Genomic DNA, 19,221 nt, shown 5'->3' with positions numbered 1-19,221 from the left:
ATGACTTCACATTGCGTGTGTACGCCAACCAAATTCCGGCTGAGGAATACAGCCATGACACAAGCCAGTCCTTTCATCCCAGCTCTCTATAAAACTGTCATAAATTATTGCTGCTGGATGTATTGCCAAGAGCCTGGGGCCAATGTTCATGTGTACGAGCATTTGAGGGGTATCCTATGCCACCCTACTGGCTCAGCCAGCTAACAACGTTTTCTCTCCACCTCAGCCCCTTGAAACACAGCAGTAGCTTTACACTATGCTATCTGCCCCTTGCAACAAAGCAGTAACTATTTGAGGGATGGAAAAGATGTACCATAAAAGACACACAAGCAATAGACGAAAGGGAAGTAAGGGGAGGCAGTTAAACCACTTCAAAACCACTTTTAGAATTTCAGGCTGCGTAAAAAGTGGCCCTGAAACTGAGAGTGAAACCTCAATCTTTCGTTCATTCATCTTTGAAGCCAAAAGTTAGGGGGAGGCTGGCCCTGAAAGCACAGCCCCATGACTTAAGATGAATAGCAAATTTAAATAATTTCCCCCAAATTTTCTACATTAGCTTTGCTTTAAATTACTGCAGCTGTCCTGAATAGTCTCCCTCATCTTCTCTTTATTTCTTCTATTCCCCTCTCCCACCTTCGTTCCTCAGATTCAGGTCTTGCACAGAAACTGAGCCTTGATTTTCCGTAGAATATACTGTGACCAAGCCTCCTGCAGGGCTGTCTGTACATTAATGAAATGGAAGCGTCTTGAATCGTGTCCATCGTCCCTCCTTTACACAAAGTAATCACCTCCAGCTGGGCCAAGTTGATTGAGGAAACGTTCAGTTTTCACATGATTTTGCTGCAGCACCATAATGAATGTATTTCTTTGATGGAAGAAAGAAGATTCATGAAATAAACTGCTTAAGGATTTGAAGTTGGAGCTGAAAACATGGGCTTTATTCTTAACGACAATTGCTTTGCCATCTAAAACATTTCTCCATTTTGAAGGATCTGTCTTTTCTCTTCCAGCCACAACCCTCAAGCTACAATAACAGGCTCATGATTTTTTTTAGATGCCAAGGTTATGAATACTCTTTTTTGAATATTTTCCTTTGAACTCGTGTCTCTTGAAGAAGAAAAATAGCCCTATGTATTGCAGGGTTGACAGTAATAGACAAAACATACAAATTGTTCTCTTAGGGCCGTAAAATGCTCCAAAATGCACATAGAAAAATTCCAAATGCAACCTGATGTTTATGGAGCACTGTCTTTGCAGCTATAATTTTTAAAAAGTAATATTTCTGACTGGCATGAATTATACAGAGCATATTTCAGAGATTAATATCAGGTTAATGCTTAAAATGTCTCCGTTTATGACATCATGGCTGCTTTTCCCTTATCAGTGCAAACTCTTAGTGAGTAGAATTTGAGGATATGTCTTTTCAAAGAAAGAAAACCTTCACTGAATTAAGCTGCTTATGGTTTTATTTTTTCTTTTATCCCATTTCAACACATCCACCAACCTCCTCTAAAAATAATTGAACTAATGTGAACTCAACAGATTATAGTAGATCTCTTATTAATTTCATTTTGCCTCCAAATGAGTTTATCATTTAGACTTACAATTATGTATACAGTACTGTCAACTAATGTTTAGGTTCCTCATTAAAACTTCATTTCATTGTGTTTTAATATCCTCAGTCTGTTAGACCATTTCTTTTCTCACGTTAAAAAAAAAAAAAAAAAAGTGTTTTCCCTGAACTCTTTTCAAATGTTTTCTCTCATCCAAAAAATTAATCCAGAAAACTCAGCTCTTTTAATCCTGCTTTGTGGCTTAGATACTTTAGCCCGGAACCACTTGCGTTGATTTGTATATGCCCACGCTTATGCAAAAATAGCCTTCGCTATGGCAGAGTAATCATTCTGCATGGAAATTATGTGTCTGTGAAGCCTAAGTTGTCAGGTGAATCGTGGCAGCAATGACCTAAGACTGCATCCCCAGTTTGAAATGACCTATAAAAATTTCAAGATACAACTATTGCTTTGCATTTGGCATCAGGAATATTCTGCATAGTTCTTTTCATGTAAAGGGGCAACATTCTAGAGCAGTTCCCAAGCATAAGCTTTAGAGCTAGACTTCTTGGGTACAAATCCCACTATGACTGCTTACTAGTTATGTAATATTGGAGAATACACTTAATTACTCTGAGCCTCATAAAGTAAGTTTACAAATACCACCTACCTCACACGATTGTTGTGGGGATTAAGTTAGTAAAACATATAAAGCACATGTGACTGTCTGGCACAGAGTTAGCACTCAGTAAGTGTTAGCTCTGAATATCATTAATTCACAGAGGCACGACATTCCTTTACATGACTTTAGAAGGACATGCATGACTTTGGAAGGACATTTGGAAAATAAAAAGGAATCCTAGAAAAATCTAATTCTATAAAATTTACCAACGTGAAACTATAGACAGGTAATGTTATATATAAATATATATAAATGTAATATATATATTTATATATAAATGTTATATATAGCATAAAATATATCTAAGTATGCATATATAATTCTCGCTATATTCTTCTATATAATTTGCAGAGTCAAACACATGAAATTGTTTTTATCCTTTTCTTACCTGAAAACTATGTTTTAGCAAGTAAATTACTTTCCCAATGACTTCCATTGTCACTTGGCACATTAATCCACTGAGTATTTACTAAATGTCTTGTCTGAACAGGGAACACACAGAACACAGTGGCCCCAACTAACTTCATCTGTATGCCAGGAACAATTTCCTAATTATTTAATTGATCAAGTTTGTATTTCTAGATAATTGTTTCCTGTAGCTAAAGACAACTTGTGAATGCCTATGTATTTCCAGAAAAAATGCTCTAAGTAACTAACCAAACTGAATACCATAATCTACCTAAACAAAAATTGTCACAACTACTGCTGTACTACTGTGTTACCTTAATATTGACTCTAGAGTTCACATTCAGCAGTCTTTTTCTGTCCTCACCTCAATCCAAAACCAAAACAGCAAATATATGCCTAGTAATCACATCGTTTAACAGGAAAAAACAGGTAATAAAAAAATTGTAATACAGTTTGATTATACCTTTATAAGAAAAATCTGCATTTAAGAAATGTGAGGAGACTGGATGCAGTGGCTCATTCCTGTAATCCCAGCACTTTGGGAGGCCAAGACAGGAAGATTGTTTGAGCCCAGGAGTTCAAGACCAGCTTGGGCAATATGGAGAAACCACATACATACAAAAATGCTAAAAAAAAATTAGCCAGGCAAAAAAATTAGCTAGGTGGTGCACGCCTGTAGTCCCAACCACTCGTCGGGCGGAGCTGAGAGGATCGCTTGAGCCCAGGAGGTCAAGGCTGCAGTGAGCCATGATATCATGCCACTGCACTCCAGCCTGGGCAACAGAGTGAGACCCTGTCTCAAAAAAAAAAAAAAAAAGAAAGAAAGAAAGAAAAGAAAAAGTGAGGAAAAACTAAAAAGCGAACTAATGGCAATTCTGTCAATATAATGGGATTATAGTTTTCTTGTTTTCTCCATTTTCCAAAATTTTTGTTATTGACTATTATTTGCACAATGAGAACGTTAAATTTGCAAAACCCTACAAAAATTGGACACGCATTAAATTATATCATTCTTCTTTTGTATAAAAAAAGACATCACAACATAGCACTTAATTCTGATTTTAATTTCCATAAAATTAACCCTACAAAGATTTCTCAAAGAAATCTGAGAGCCTTCAAACTATATCTTTGTTTTGTATTACATGTAATAGATTCCCACATATGAAAAATCATAAAATGAAGGCTACATTTTCCAACCACTATTTAAGTACTGTTTAGAAGACTATGATTGAATAAATGAACCTGATTTTGCCTCATCATGTTTATCTAAAAGCGTTTTTGAAAGATATTTATTTTCCATTTTCTTTACACAGTCCCTCTTTTTCAATCTGTAAATAAAAATTAATGAGCAATTTAGGACACAATATCACAACATTATTCTATAATTGATCTGATAACCAAAGACACATAAGAATAGGATGATCTACAGGATAGATGTTTCCACACAGCATTTGTCTGAAATCAGATTATTTTAAATGATGCCTTGACTTTTGAATTCGATTCTAGAACCAATTATCATAAACTAAATCAGAGTATTACAAATGAAGATATTCCAACACAAAGACTTGTAGGATTTTGTTTAGATTGTCAATGGTTGATTCATCCAAATTTTCTTCATTGTCATCCATGGTGTGCCAGACTTCAGGGAAAGGAGATGGTATCAGATGCAGAATTGGAACACCTATTAAGAAAGACCCAATTTGTAACAATGCGCATTACTCCAGTGAGTAAACTAGAAAGTGTCATTCTTCAAGCAGAGGGAGCTCTGTGCCACATAAAGACAGCTGATAATTCATCATCATCTGTGTACTTTCTCATATCCCACCGTTGTACTCCAAAATCAGGCTGCGCGCACACACACGCACTCACACACGCACACACATTACCTCTTCTTAAAAATGGAATATGGTCATCCTGAATCACACCTCCATAACTGTAATTCTGGAAATACCGCCTCTCCAAAGAGTGATCCTTGAGCAAACCCAATTCATGAAGTTCATGTTCTGTAGATGACAATTATACAATAGATGAACAACTATTTTTATCTGATCAAGACTCATAATGTAATCTTATTTCAGGAGTTTGAAATCTTAGCACATGAGTCCATAATTTTTAAAAGATTATGCAACAGCAAGCATGGCCACACCCATGACAATAAACATCTGGGTTGAACAGGGGTGTGTACATTTTGAGCAGGAAGAGAGAAGAGTCACATGTGGCTCTAAACTTACAGGTGAGAACTTCCTTAGAGGTAGAAACTCAACAGAACCATGGAGAGATAGAGAATGAAAAAAACAGAGGACAGCTGGGTGGAAGGGGAGAACACAGGTGCAGATGTAAATGCTTCTAGGTCCAAGATGCTGCATGAAGAATGACTTAGATGAGATATGGAGCTTAAAGGGGAATACTCAAACAGAGTAGCGATGAAGTATATCAAGTGGCCACTCTATGGGAAAGGGATACCTAGTGTGACCTACATCAGTGGTTCTCAAAGTGTGATGTCTGACCAGCAACATCAGCAACACCTAGGAACTTGTCAGAAATGGAAATTATCTGGTCCCACCTCAGACTTACAGAAATTCTGGGGTTGGAGTCCAGCAACCTGTGTTATAAGAAGCCCTCCAGGTGATTCTGATCCACTTTAAAATTTGAGAACCACCGGCCTACATAAGTCACGTATTGTATGTTACAAGATGACAAGAGATCACGTGAATATTATAAGACAACCAAATGAACCTTCCTAGGATAGCTTTTTTTAATTGCTAAATTTAAAGGGTAAAAAATAAACCAACTAGTAATCAATCATACGTAGTATGATTCTAGGAACATTGGGAAAGCCCTAACCACCACCAAAAACAATATTCTTGTCTGTTGATTGGTATTTATAATTCCTTTACCATGAGACACAACTTTTTCTTATACAACTAGAAATATGGTTTGAAAAGTAAATACCAATAGGAGGGGCAGTACAATGCGTTAAAATTGCATGAAGGTGCAAGTTATTGGCATAAGTTATTCTGGTACAGGAAATAATAAAAGTGCACAAAATCCTTGAAAGAAAGCCAATCTCAGTTTCTTGAGCCTACCATCAAAGTAAGGAAAACATGCTGCAAGGAAGAAGCCCAAGAAGTTTATATTAATAACACCATTATAGTCATTCTTTCAAACTAGGAAATGAAATTTGCCGATGATGTGCATCTGAAGTTCAGGTAGAAGTTTCTCTAAGATTCTAGACAAATTCTTTACTCATGGCAAAAGTGTGAGTTATGATGGCAGTGTTTTCCCCACTGCTTAGAAGTAATACAAATCTATCTTGCTCCAAGAAGTTTGTGTGGCTAATAAGGAATTTCTAGCATGAAATTCTTGCCTTCAAAGCAGCCCCCTGGGCTGGAATCTACAATAAAGATCAATCTAATTTTCATCTTTCCCTGATGCCTGAAGAGTTTTGTTTTGTTTTGGGTAGGGTGGAAGTACAAAGGTAAGAAGTTATTCTCCTTTTCTTTCTCCAAACCCCAAGCCCCTCTCTTCCGCCAAAGATGCGTAAGTTTTCTAGGACTGGCCCGGCCTGACCTGGACTGGCTTAGTCTACTCCCATTTTTTTTGACTCTAAATCTTGAAGGATCTGGCTTTCTCTTCATCCTGATCTCTTACTTCTTTGGAAAATTGGCGGAGACTGTACTAGATTTAAAGGAAAATAATATCTGGATAAGGAAGAAAATAGAAGATGGCAAAGACAGAGATGGAAAAGAAAAACTGAAGAATATATTTTGATATCATTATAAGGACATCATATTCATCATTAGCCAACATGCTTTGTTGAGTAAAGTTTCCTCCTGAAATGCATTCTACATGCTTCAAACAGGACTCTGGGAAAATATTTTCAAACCATTTTTCAGGATGTGCAAATATGAAATGTAGTATTTTATGTTTCCATTTGAAAATACATTTTCATGCAGGAAAATAAACTGGGCTTACTACAAAGATGAAAATAGTAAACAACTAATCAATAAAGCAAGAATAAAAGCCAATAAAGTATATTATACATTTAAATCATACATTTAAATTACAATTTTTTTTTCTTTTTTTGAGATGGAGCCTCACCCTGTCAGCCAGGCTGGAGTGCAATGGCACCATCTTGGCTCACTGCAACCTCCACTTCCAAGGTTCAAGTGATTCTCATGCCTCAGCCTATCAAGTAGCTGGGATTACAGGTGCCCGCCACCATACCCAGCTGCCCAGCTGATTTTACTGAAACTCCGTCTCTACTAAACATGAAACCCCCATTTCATGTTGGCCAGGCTTGTCTCGAACTCCTGGCCCTAGCTGATCTGCGCGCCTTGGCCTCCTAAAGTGCTAGGATTATAGGCGTGAGCCACTGTGCCCAGCCAAATTGTAAATTTTGAATTTTAAAATGTAGTATCTGTCAGTAGGAAGGAATTATGCTTTATTCATTAATAACAGTGGTGCTTACCAATTGCTTGAAGTCTTTCAAACCATCTGGCTGAGTTTGAAAAAAAATTGGGAAACATTGGATTTGGAGCTCCAATCAAATCCAATAAGACCAATAAATCCTAAGGCAGAAAAAGTAATGTTTAATCACCATCGCCAAAACACATTTTATATTCATCAATAGGGAAATACAATCAGCTAGAATTAACTGCATTTTAGTAATTGAGAATAATATGGGAAGCTATATGAATGAACAAAAGATTTACTAACATTTTATGCTAATTGTTTTGAAGAACTCTTTCAATCATGCTTATGCAATGTGGACAAATAGCAAAGTATTATTTGTGTATGTAATTCCAAAAAGATATCACTAAAGATAAATTAGAAAGAAGACATTTGAATAAATATTTTGTGGACTTTAAAAGCATACATTTATTTTCAGAAAAGAGTCCAAGCCTGTCTGATCTTCTATTCCACTCTGTGTAGTCATTTTATCCTTAATCTGTAATGATAAAACTCCCAAAGGAAGGCACTTGCATAGTAATTATTTATTGATCAAGTAGTATCTAAGAAAAATTCCTTGTACAAGAGCTATATAACATTGTGTCTCTGGATCTCCATTTCCCTGTGTATCAAATAAGAAGCTCAAACTAGCTGATCTCTAAAACTTCCTTCTGATTATAGCTCTCTATCATCTCATCACAAGGACTCTCTGAAGACTACTCACTAGATTAAGACCTCCTGATTTACCTAAGTAAAATAATGTGTGGATAAATATTTAGCACACATCCTAACACATAGTAGATAAATATTTTCAGAGTTTGTGATCGTAACGACATAGTATGAATAAATTCATAAATGAAAATTCAATATATTTGTTGTAAGAAAAAATAGGCTTGTTTGAAATAGGAACATATTCACAAGGTTGGATAATCTATTAAGGGTCTGTTTCTGGAAAATAATGATCTTCATCAACAAATTTATTTATCAGTCCAAATATATGAATCACTGTGGCTTCATATATTTGGACTGATAAATAAATAACTTTGTTCTGCTACTGATCAACCAGGCCTCTTCTCTTGTGAATATGTTCTGAATGCTTTTTGGGGACTTGGGCACAAGTGAATGAATGAGATGCTGACCACATTCCCCTGGCCCATTAGGAGCTGCCAATGGATAACAGGAGGGAGCAAATGCCAACAGGAGGTGTGTTAGGGTCATAGAGGACATAGAATGTGGCCATTTGGACTTTTATAGGGTGAAGGTCAGTGACAGGGCAATGGGTAGGAAAGAGTAGGGGTGCTTGGAATAAGCTATCAGTTCACAGATGGGGTGAGCTTCAGGGAGGGATGAAGGCAATGGGGAGAGTGAAGTCTCAAGGGTAGCATGAGGTTCCAAGTTGGGGTTAGTGAAGATGTGGGGACAGAATGATGATCAAATATGGAAAGAGAGTCAGAGTCAGGAGAGGATGCAGGGGCCGGGGGAGGGATTAGGGATGGAGTGTGGGCCCAGGAATGGGGATGAAAATGAGGCTGTGTGTTGCACTCATTACTTAGTAATAATAGCAGGGTTTTAAGGCAGCATCAAAATATCCCCACCCCCATGTCAAAAATGCCACATCAAAACCAACACATCAAACTGTCATAGTCACACTGGAGTCACAGTAATGCTTTGAAGTCACAAGGAAATTCTTCACCCCCACCCCTCTTGTATTCCATTTCCCAAAGCCCCATGTTCTTCAGACTTATAAAGACCTCAAAGAAGGGGTTTGCTCTCTCCACCTCCATACAGTACTGGGGGAATGGGCTCCCATTGGGCCCAAGTGAATCTGATGCTTCTGTAATCTAATTTTTTACATCATTTTATCATTTTAATTAAGCTCAGTCAAACATGGCTTCAAACCAGCAATCTACCTTCCTTCCTTTCTTCCTTTCTTTCTTTCTCTTTCTTTCTTTCTTTCTTTCTTTCTTTCTTTTCTTTCTCTCTCTCTTTCTCTCTCTCTCTCTCTTTCTTTCTTTCTTTTTTAAATAGGGTCTCCCTCTGTCACCCAGGCTGGAGTGCAATGGAGCAATGATAGCTCACTGCAGCCTCAAACCCCTGGGCTCAAACAATCCTCCTGCCTTAGCCTCTTGAGTAGCTTAAGATTACAGGCATACACAACCACACCCAGCTAATTATTTTATTTGTTGTAGAGATGAAGTCCCCTTATGTTGCCCAGTCTGGTCTCAAACTCCTGGGCTCAAGTGATCCTCCTGCCTCAACCTCCCAAAACGCTGGGATTACAGGTATGAGCCATGGCGCCAGTTCAGAATCATTCTTTTTAGCTCTGGGATTCCTCAACAACCCAATGCCTGCCAAGGAATGTTCTATCATAAACACTCTGCTCCGAGGATACTGTGGCATTTTTAGGTCTTTACTTGGCTTTTGCAACCTTTTCCTTGCAGGGAGAGCCTACAGCTACAGTGCCATGGAAATTGCCCAGACTAACCATGCCATGCAGTTGGCTGGTGCCTCTCGCTCCAGGTGGGTGTGGGGTCGATGCCATCTTTGCAGCTAAGTGTCGAGACCCATAGAGAGAATCTTGAGGAGACCAGTGAAGAAAAGCCTCTTCCCCATCAAAGAATATCAGCTGGAGTGACAAATGTGGCTTGGAGTCTGAAACAGTCTGGTAAAAACAACAATAAAAAGAGAGCAAAAAAAATACTGTGCTGATGAAAAATAGCATGATTTTCTATTAATTGGGCTAAAAGATAGATGTGCCATAAAGAAAGGAAGATACCAAAGCAAGTGAAACTATGCCAAAATGTATTCCACACCACTTCCGCTTCAAAAGTCATCACACCTCCCACAGTCCTCACCCATGTAAACCACCTTCTTCCATTCCCTCTGAAAATAGAAGTCTTTTATGTTTTTTCTTACTCCTCACAGAATTTTGAAACAATGAAAGTGCTCTGATGAATCGTGTGATACATCACCCACTTCCCCTACAAGAGGGTGTGTTGCCTCAGCTGCTGGGAGAGCCGTCAGTCACTTTAGGAATTGTCTCAGCTGTGCCTCCTGGGAGTGTCCTACATCCGGTGCTGACCTACACGGGTACTGGGGGCTCCCTAAAGAGCCGTCATATCTCCAGGGCTCCCCAGGGGTTGGCTGAGGCCATTGTTGAACCTGCACTGCAGCTCGACTTCTCCCTCCGTCCAACACCATTTCTTTCCCCTCCCTAATACCTGTGTTGATCCAAGGCCACTCCCTAGTAAGTGACCTGAATGCTAAGCTCCATATCAGAGGGTGCTTCCTGGGGAATCCAACCTGGAACAACTGTAAATCTTTCTTGCTTCTCACCTTATTTAAGTCTTCAATTTTGTACTGAGTCTAGCTTCAAGAGTCTGCCCTAGGAATGCTACAGAGACACAAAGAATAATAATTATAGCCCTTCCCTTGAAATAGCCTATACTTTAGTTGGGTTGGGGAGAGATAAAACAAATACATGAGCATGGCAAAATGTGCCACCAGCCACAAATGTAACATAAAAGTCCTCTAGAAATTGGATAGAATGAGAAGCAAAATCCTGGAGTTCCAAGGAAGGCTTTATGAAAAAGACAGTGTTTGAACAGAACTAAAAAGAGTGACTAGATTCTGATTGATTTTACACTTTCCTCTGTCTGACAATAATCCCTGTCTTTCAGATTGGGCCTGTTACTCTAAACTTCAAAATCCTTCAATCCCACCAGAACCCCTAATCTATTGAATATTTTACCTTTTCACAGTCCTTCACCCCCATAATGTCCTCACTTCACTCCCTATTTGGCTTAAATTCCAGTCAATCATTCCAATTGCTTACTAGCATACACCCTTAACTCCCTTGCCCCTCTCTGCCTTGGTCAAACTTTCATGGCAAAAACATAACATTAAGTCCCACTCTCTACCTACTTTGTGCCGGCACTCATGCAGCTAAACCTCGCCAGAGAAAAAATATATAACCACACTGTCTGGCCTTGCTTAAAGTTCATGACCACAAACCTCACACTGGCCTTTCATGTTGACTGGCAAGTCATGCTGTATTTTCTTAGTTCAGTCACTCTAGTACTCTTCTAAGATTTCACATTCCTCCTCTCCCTGCCACCTCACCCATCTTCATTCCCAACCGATGACCTTGATTTCTTTCTGTCATGCTCATATTAGATGCCAATCTCTCTGCTTGTGCACAAAATCCTATCCCCTCTCATCTGCTCAAGGGCATTGCTCTAGCAAATGCCATTTCTCTCCTACATCATCAATCTTTCTATCTCTGCTGGATAACTCCCATCGGCCAAGACACATGCTGTTGCTTTTCTCATCTTAAAACATTTGACCTCACTATCTCCACCATCTACTGCCCAATTTTGTAATTCCAGTTACAGCAAAAACCCCTTGAAGGAGTTGTCTATTCACACTGTCTCCAATCCCGTTTCTTAAACTTAGTCCAGTTGGGTTTTATCTCCACCATGTACTGAAACTGCTTTTGTCAAGATCACCAATGACTCTACATGGCTACATTCAGTGGTCAACTCTCGGTCTTCATCTCTCTTGACTTATTGTCAGCATTCGACATAGTTAATCACTCCCTCCTGGCTACACTTGCTTCATTTGGTTCCTAAGATACTGTATTCCTCCTCCCTTAGCACTAATGGTTCCCTTCATCTCCCTTCCCTCTTAATGCTAGAGAGCCCCGGGGGCTTGCTCCATGGTTCTCTTCTCTTCTCTGTCCACACTCACTCACTCTCTTGATATCTCTTCTTGAGGCTTTAAATCATATATGTGTGAGTTTGTGTGTGTTGTCTTGTGTGTGTATGTGTGTGCTGTGTTGTGTGTGTGTATTATTGTATGTAGAGAATTTTTAATATAACTATTTTAAAATAACAATAATAATATCGTAGAGACGGAGCCTTAGTATGTTGCCCAGACTGGTCTCAATATACACATATATATTATATTATATTATATTATATTATATTATATTATATTATACTATATTATATTATATTATATTACACACACAACACAACACACACACACAACACAACACACACACACAACACACACATACACACACAACACAACACACACATACACACACAACACAACACACACATACACGTATATGTCAATTCCAAAAAATATATCTCCAGCCCTGACTTCACTACCAATCTCCAGACTACATATTCAGCTGCCAAATGAAGATCTCCACACAGACATTAATAGACACCTCAAACAAAGTGTCAAAACTCAGCTCCTGAGGTTCCCCCGGAAATGTGTTACCAACAGTCTCCTCAACCAAACGGATGGCAACACTACCCTTGCAGTCACTCAAACCAAAAGCCAGTGGAGATCTCTTTTTCTGTACTTTCCCATATACACAAACATCCCAATCCAGTTTGTCCTGCCTCTGCAAACCTATTTCCCACCATTCCTCACCACAGGCCTCTCTTTCATTTGCTTTGTTTTCTTTGAGCCTAATATGTCTTCACCATTATGTGGTCAAGCGTTCCAGACACTATCACACCTTTATTCCTCGTGTGTCCGTCTGGTTTTGTTTTTTAAGAATGGGCCCTTCCGGAGCCCTCTGCTGCCTGCTCCAGCCTGGACCAACCACTAGGCCTGTTGCCCATCTGTTATCTTGGGGCTCCCCTTACCATCACTGTGCAGATTTCTGCCCCTTCTATATAGGACCCCCAGTGAGCTGAACTCCATGACTCTCTCTTCCTTGATTTTTTTCTTGATTTTTCTAGAGCACAGCTTTAAGCAATTTCTAGGGGGAAAAGTACGGTACATGGGAGTGAAAATTGTTGAGACTTACCTCTGAAAATGTCTTCATTCTATTTTCCTATTTAATTTGTCTGGGCCTGAAGATTCTGGGTTGCAAATTATTTTTATTTAAAATATTTAAGGCATAATTTCATTGTTTTCTAGCTCCCAAAGTTTCTATTGAGAAGTCCAGTGCCATTCTCATTCCCAATACTTTTTATATGACCTACTGGAATTGTTACAATTATTCTCCAGAAGTCAAAATCATCCCTTTTTGTCATTCCTCTTTCTAAAAACAAAGAGATTTCTTCTACTTTAGGATCCAACTGTTTTATTGATTTATTTATTTTAAAAATAGAAATTTTAATTTCCAAAAGCTCCTTCTTGTTGACTGATTGTTCTGTTATTGCAGCATTCTGGTTTTGTTGCATAGATATAATGTCTCGTCCTATCTCTGTAAGAATATTGGAACAGTGCCCTTCAAGTCATTTTCTGCTCTATTTCCTCCAACTTCATTTTAAATTTGTATTATTTGTTTTGCTTGCTTTCTTTTTTTTTTTAACATTTAAAAAAAATATTTATTTATTTATTTAAGAGACAGAGTCTCACTCTGTTGCCCAGGCTGGAGTGCAGTGGCTCAATTACAATGCACTGCAGCCTTGAACTGCTGGGCTCAAGCAATCCTCTTGCCTTAGCCTCCCAAAGTGCTAGGATTACAGACATGAGCCACTGCTCCAGGCCCTTTCTTTCATGCTGGAGTCTGTCCTCAATATCTGGTCATTCTTTGTGTTCATTCATGTTAAAGAATGAGATATTAAAATGCTGGTTGGAGACAGATTGGTTGGCTTCACTGCAGGGCAATCTGGTGCCCAGCCAGTGTTTTCATTGAGGATTACTGAATGTCACCATCCGGGATTTTTCTGTGAGGTGGTTCACATTCTCTGAAGAAGAATCCTCCAGTTTCCTATCTGATGGCTTTCTGGTGCTGAAGATGGGAGAGAGACTGTAGATCTCACTGTTCAATGTGTAGGCTTTCACGTAATCTCCCCTGTTTCCAAGGGGTACCTCACTGTCACCCTCCTCTATACTTGCTATTCTCAATTCCATAACCTCCCTGGTTCAAATTCTCTAGAAAAATATTTTCTCATCTCTGGCAAAGGCACAAGGGGCACTCACCTGCCTCTCTAGTGTAGGGTGGGAATCTCTATATCCACATACTCCTTCAACAGACTTCCAAACACTCTCCACTCCAGCCCCTTCCTCGCCCTGCCTTCCTCAGCTTATCACATCTCCAGTCCCTGAGCCTTTTTGGGATTCTATCAGGAAAACCACTGGCTTCTTCCGTTTCTTCCCTCTCCAGGACAGCGTGACTTCTCTCCGCTCTGATATGTCATCTGCCATTTCTCCATCCAACTTCTGTCTTTATATTGTGGTTCCTAGTCACAGATGTTCTCTAGTTTCTTCAAAAAATGGGGTTCCCCTGATTGTTTTAACGTGATTTCAAAGGAGAAAAAAATTGTCTTTATCATCTGAAAACTAAGTTAATTTTATATGCTAATCATTCATATTGCTCCTTAATTATGCCATGAGGAAAGCACAGTTTAATTTGATTTGAATCCTCCATAACTCCTGGAGAGCATTAAGCAGAGGACATGTTTGTACAATATAAATGCACTCAGAGTTTAATCAGCATTAAATAATTAAACAGATTTTCTCATTGGCAAAAATTGTAAGGTGCTTACTTCAGTAGAGACATTCTAAGCTTCCAGTTGTTTAAAGGGCCTTGAAAGTTCTAGTTCCAAATCAGGCAACATAATCACAGAACAAGAGGGCAGAACGGGACCGGTTGGGACAAGAAGCATTCTGCTCATGCCCAGGGCAGAGGCAAAAGGAGGTAGATTTTATCTCTTGCAGGTTTGACAGTTCAAGTACCTCAGTGAAACTTCAACAGCTGGGTGACTCCAGTGATCAGTACAACGATTTACTTTCATTCTGTTTGTCTAATATCCATTCATTTAGCCAGCAGTAAACTGTCGTGGACATTTATCCTGAGTCCCATGAGGCAACCTGCTCTTTTTGGTTCATTTCAGGAATGGCAGAAAAATAGCCATGGCCTTCGTTGCTAGTAACTCAGCCTAGTACCTTGGAGCTAGGAGAATCTGACTGGCCTGATGTATGAAGGTCTACATGGTAACACTACGAATGCCTAATTACCGGTGTTCACATAGTCAGTGGGTTATCTGCAGTCTTTCCCCACTCAAGGCTATATCAGTTAGCTAATGGCACAATAATAGAATAGAATAACACCCCAAACACAGTGGCTTGAAATGCCATCATGTATCTTCCTAGGATACATAACCTCTGTTGGTCAGCTAGGGAGCAGCTGATCTAGAATGGGTTTGACTGGAGCAGCTCTGCTTCACCGTGCAGTCAGCGAGGTTGGTTCTGCTCCAGGTGTTTCATCCTTCTGCTGGGACTGGCAGGCTAGCCAGGGCATGCCATTCTCATGGTTATGGCAAAGACATGGGAGAGCAAGCCCAATGGTACACGCACACTTTCAGCCTCTGCTTGTGTCACCTCTACTAACATCCCATGGGCTAAGGCAAATCAAATAACCAAGTCCAGAGTGAAGGGATGAGGAAGTACAACTGGCTACAGTGGGAGGGCACAGCAAAGTTACCAGACAAAGGATGTGGATGTGTAACGACAGTCCTATTACTGGAGAGAAGTGGGGCTATAAAGAGTTGGGAATAATCCAGTCTACTTATCCAGTGCTCTTTCAGGTCACTTTCCACCACTGTCCACCCAATCCACGACAGCTGAAGAACTTAACTCCTCAATACAAATTTAGTTAAAACATATAACTGGAAGAATAAATCTGATACTCTCAAAGTCTGCATTCAAAAACAGCCTCTTAAAAAAAATTCCCCACCTCGGGGCTGGGTGCGGTGGCTCACGCCTGTAATCCCAGCACTTTGGGAGGCTGAGGCAGGTGGATCACGAGGTCAGGTGATCGAGACCATCCTGGCTAACACGGTGAAACTCCAACTCTACTAAAAGTACAAAAAATTAGCCAGGCGTGGTGGCGGGCACCTGTAGTCCCAGCTACTTCCGAGGCTGAGGCAGGAGAATGGCGTGAACCCGGGAGGTGGAGCTTGCAGTGAGCCGAGATCCCACCACTACACTCCAGCCTGAGCAACAGTACAAGACTCCGTCTCAAAAAAAAAAAAAAAAAAAAAATCCCCACCTCACCATTTATCTCTAACAGAAAGGATTACTATGAGAATGTATATGTTGATTCGAATTTTTTAAATGATGACCCCAATCAATAATTCATTCAGACCTTTCTATTAATATTTCTGGTCACCAAAAGCAGGTAGAGCTATATGGGAAAAAGCAAAGGAGTTCACTCGGAGAAAATACATCCATTACACAGAGCAATGTCTTCAAGTCATACTTCATTTTGTGTCCTTACACTAGAAGTGCAAATATGAAAAATCAGACTTTTGCATCAGCTTCTGAACTCCTTCATCCAATTGCTGGGGAAGGAAACTAGTTAAAAGCAGGGCAATGCATGGGACAAAGGCATTGTAGAAGGCTCAGAAAACAAAACAAACCAAAAAATAAGTGAAAAGGAGACTGAGAGGGTATAAACAAGTCTTGCTTTCTTCAAGTTCAGTATATCCAGCAAAAATAGAATCAAATATCTCTATTACTTCCATTACAAGATAAACCTTTTACTTATTTACCCCAATTGTATCAAAGGCTGGACCATTCATAAAGCTCTGAGGGGGGAACAAAGCATTTGTTGCCTGAGAACAAAGTTTTTTGTTTTTGCTTTGTTGTGTTTACTTGGTTATGAGCGATATCAGAACAAAATGTCTTCATCTAGTTTAGCACTTTTTCCCATATACCCTTAAGGACACCAAGACTGAAATAACATCTGAGAGTCCCAGAAGTATTTTGAGCTGAGAGCATAACAAAAGCTCTGCTATGCTACATAAAATGGAGCTGAGATTCACAGATAATAACAATAATGCATTTCTGCTTCATGCTTTTTCATCTTGATAGGTCTGAATTTCCCACTCTCCACTTCAGAACCACTTTGCTGCAACTCCCTCCTCCAAGCCAAGAGCCACCATCTCTCAGATCAGAAGGTTGTAATGTTTCATGGTCGAAGAAACAAGAAGAAATAAACACAGTTCATTACAAAACACAATTCTCATACTATACCTGAAACAAACTTCCTCCTTCATTTTTCACAAAGAAATGTTGCATTTAATTTAATGTGCATTCAAGGCTGAGAAATCAGGTACCAATTAATGAGTGCTTTGCCACGTATCTTAAGTTTATTGCCCGTGGTTGATATTCCAAATCATGAAATCTTTCAATTAATATTCATAATAAAAATATACCAAAAGTCTCCATTTCTAAATGGAGACTTCTCATTCCACCAAGGATTCTAGAATTCACTCTGAGTTACTGCTAATGTACTTTATCCTAGGAATCAACAAGCGGAAAACAGATACCTTTAAGGAAAGGAGTTTCTTGTCTAAGGCACGAGCGAGTTCCAACATCATTGCACATGGCACAGCTGAATCAGTGGCTCCTACAAACACTCTGTTGTCCCAATGGGAAAAATACTTGGAGTCATAGTGGCAGGCGAGGACCAAGTGTCGTTTAGCAGTGGGATTGAGGGTGCTGATGATATTTGAGAAAGACCGGTACCCATAGGGCGTCTGACTCAAGAAGGTGTCTATTTCCAAGACCCAGTCAGCCTGAAGCCTCTGAATTCGCTGCATGATGTGCTGATCAAAACAAAAACCAAAAATTTAGATCTAAACAAACAGCTTTCATTTGTTAACTGTGATTCTAAAACTTTAAGTAGTGCCTTTCAAATTAAAATTGCAATACACGCTTATTGTATTAACAGCAATATTATTGCAATTAGTAATTGCTTTGTATTGTTATCATAATTAATAGCATTTGTGCTGTTTTAAGGAGAAGCTAATCCTCTTGCCCCTCCCCTAAACTTCCCCTTACTAATCAATCTCAACCAGTTGTTAATATTAACCAAGGTTAACAGTTTGATGCAGATCTTTCGACATATCTTCTCCTTGCTTATGCAAACCTACAGTAGCACACAAACACATATATTTGGCAGAGGGGCATATGTTTTTATAGGAAAAGAATCCTACTTTTCACATTACTCTCCCCTTGCTTTTCTCATTTAACAATATATTATGGACATGTCTACGAGTCAGGAGATAGAGATGCAGTTTGGTAATAGTAAAGTACACTTTTAGTATTTCTAGGAGGCTACAAAGGCATGTTTGAATACTTAAGTAAACCAGCATCCTACAGGTCTCTATCTCTAAGCTCTTCAAAGACAAGAACTGCAAATGGTAGCTCTTTCTGTCCCAAGTGCATAACATATGTCCAAGTCCAGCAAATGCTTTATATGTAGTGAACACGAATAAAAGATACTGATGCTCACCTGCTAAGGATAATGTAGAAAGCTCCCATAGCTAGGGGGTGGTTGGGGTTATTTCAGATCTCTGCTCACTCTAAGAATTAGTAAGCAACCCTGAACCATAATAACATATCAAGCAGCTTTCCCTCTGCACCCAAGGCAGGTCGAGACGTGCCGCAAATGCTGGCAAATAAAAAAGAGAATCTCTTTCCCCATCTCTGCTAGCCACCTTGAGTCTTATAAGGCAACATAGTGACTTACAGAAGAAAGCAACAGGTGGGGAAAGTAGCATCACTTCAGGAACTAGAAGTATCTTTTTAAAGAACAGATAGAATTTGTGATGTGAGAAGTTATAGGTGAGTTCATTGCTGGTTCATTTGCCTTTTCCCATCCTTATTTTATCTTGGCTTCACTTTCCTATGTTCCTTGTTTTTTTTTTGTTTTTTGTTGTTTTTGTTTTGTTTTGTTTTGTTTTGTTTTGTTTATTTTGTTGTTGTTGTTTTTTAACAGGGCTTCACTCAGTCATCCAGGCTGAAGTGCAATGGCGCACTCTCAGCTCACCACAACCTCCGCCTCCGGGGTTCAAGCAATTCTCCTGCCTCAGCCTACTGAGTAGCTGGAATAACAGACACATGCCACCATGCCTGATTAATTTTTGTATTCTTTTTTTTTTTTTCCTGTAGAGATGGAGTTTTGTCATATTACCCAGGCTGGTCTCAAACTCCCGGGCTCAAGTGATCCATCCGCCTCCGCCTCCCAAAGAGCTAGGATTATAGACATGAACCACCATGCCCAGGCTGTTCCTTTTGTTTTTTTTTTTTTTTTCCCCAAATATCATATACATCATTGTAAATTGCCTTAAATCATTTTTATAA

General features: G+C 39.3%; 1 protein-coding gene across 2 annotated transcripts in view; it reads right to left on the bottom strand.

Annotated features, from left to right (window-relative positions):
- Positions 1 to 3,686: 3,686 nt before the first annotated feature.
- Positions 3,687 to 19,221, bottom strand: part of QPCT (glutaminyl-peptide cyclotransferase) — a 28,617-nt gene continuing 13,082 nt past the window's right edge. For both annotated transcript variants that reach the window (XM_003908510.4, XM_021924752.2), the window contains 5 exons: positions 17,403 to 17,681; positions 9,581 to 9,757; positions 7,115 to 7,214; positions 4,530 to 4,646; positions 3,687 to 4,324 (listed from right to left, as the gene is read on the bottom strand). In XM_003908510.4, coding sequence (XP_003908559.1) covers positions 4,179 to 4,324; positions 4,530 to 4,646; positions 7,115 to 7,214; positions 9,581 to 9,757; positions 17,403 to 17,681 — 819 coding nt within the window. In that variant the 3' untranslated portion in view covers positions 3,687 to 4,178. The remainder of the gene's footprint in view (positions 4,325 to 4,529; positions 4,647 to 7,114; positions 7,215 to 9,580; positions 9,758 to 17,402; positions 17,682 to 19,221) is intronic.

Source organism: Papio anubis, chromosome 14 (assembly GCF_008728515.1).
Source record: "Papio anubis isolate 15944 chromosome 14, Panubis1.0, whole genome shotgun sequence".
NCBI lineage: Eukaryota > Metazoa > Chordata > Mammalia > Primates > Cercopithecidae > Papio > Papio anubis.
This window is presented reverse-complemented; position numbering and strand designations above follow the sequence as displayed.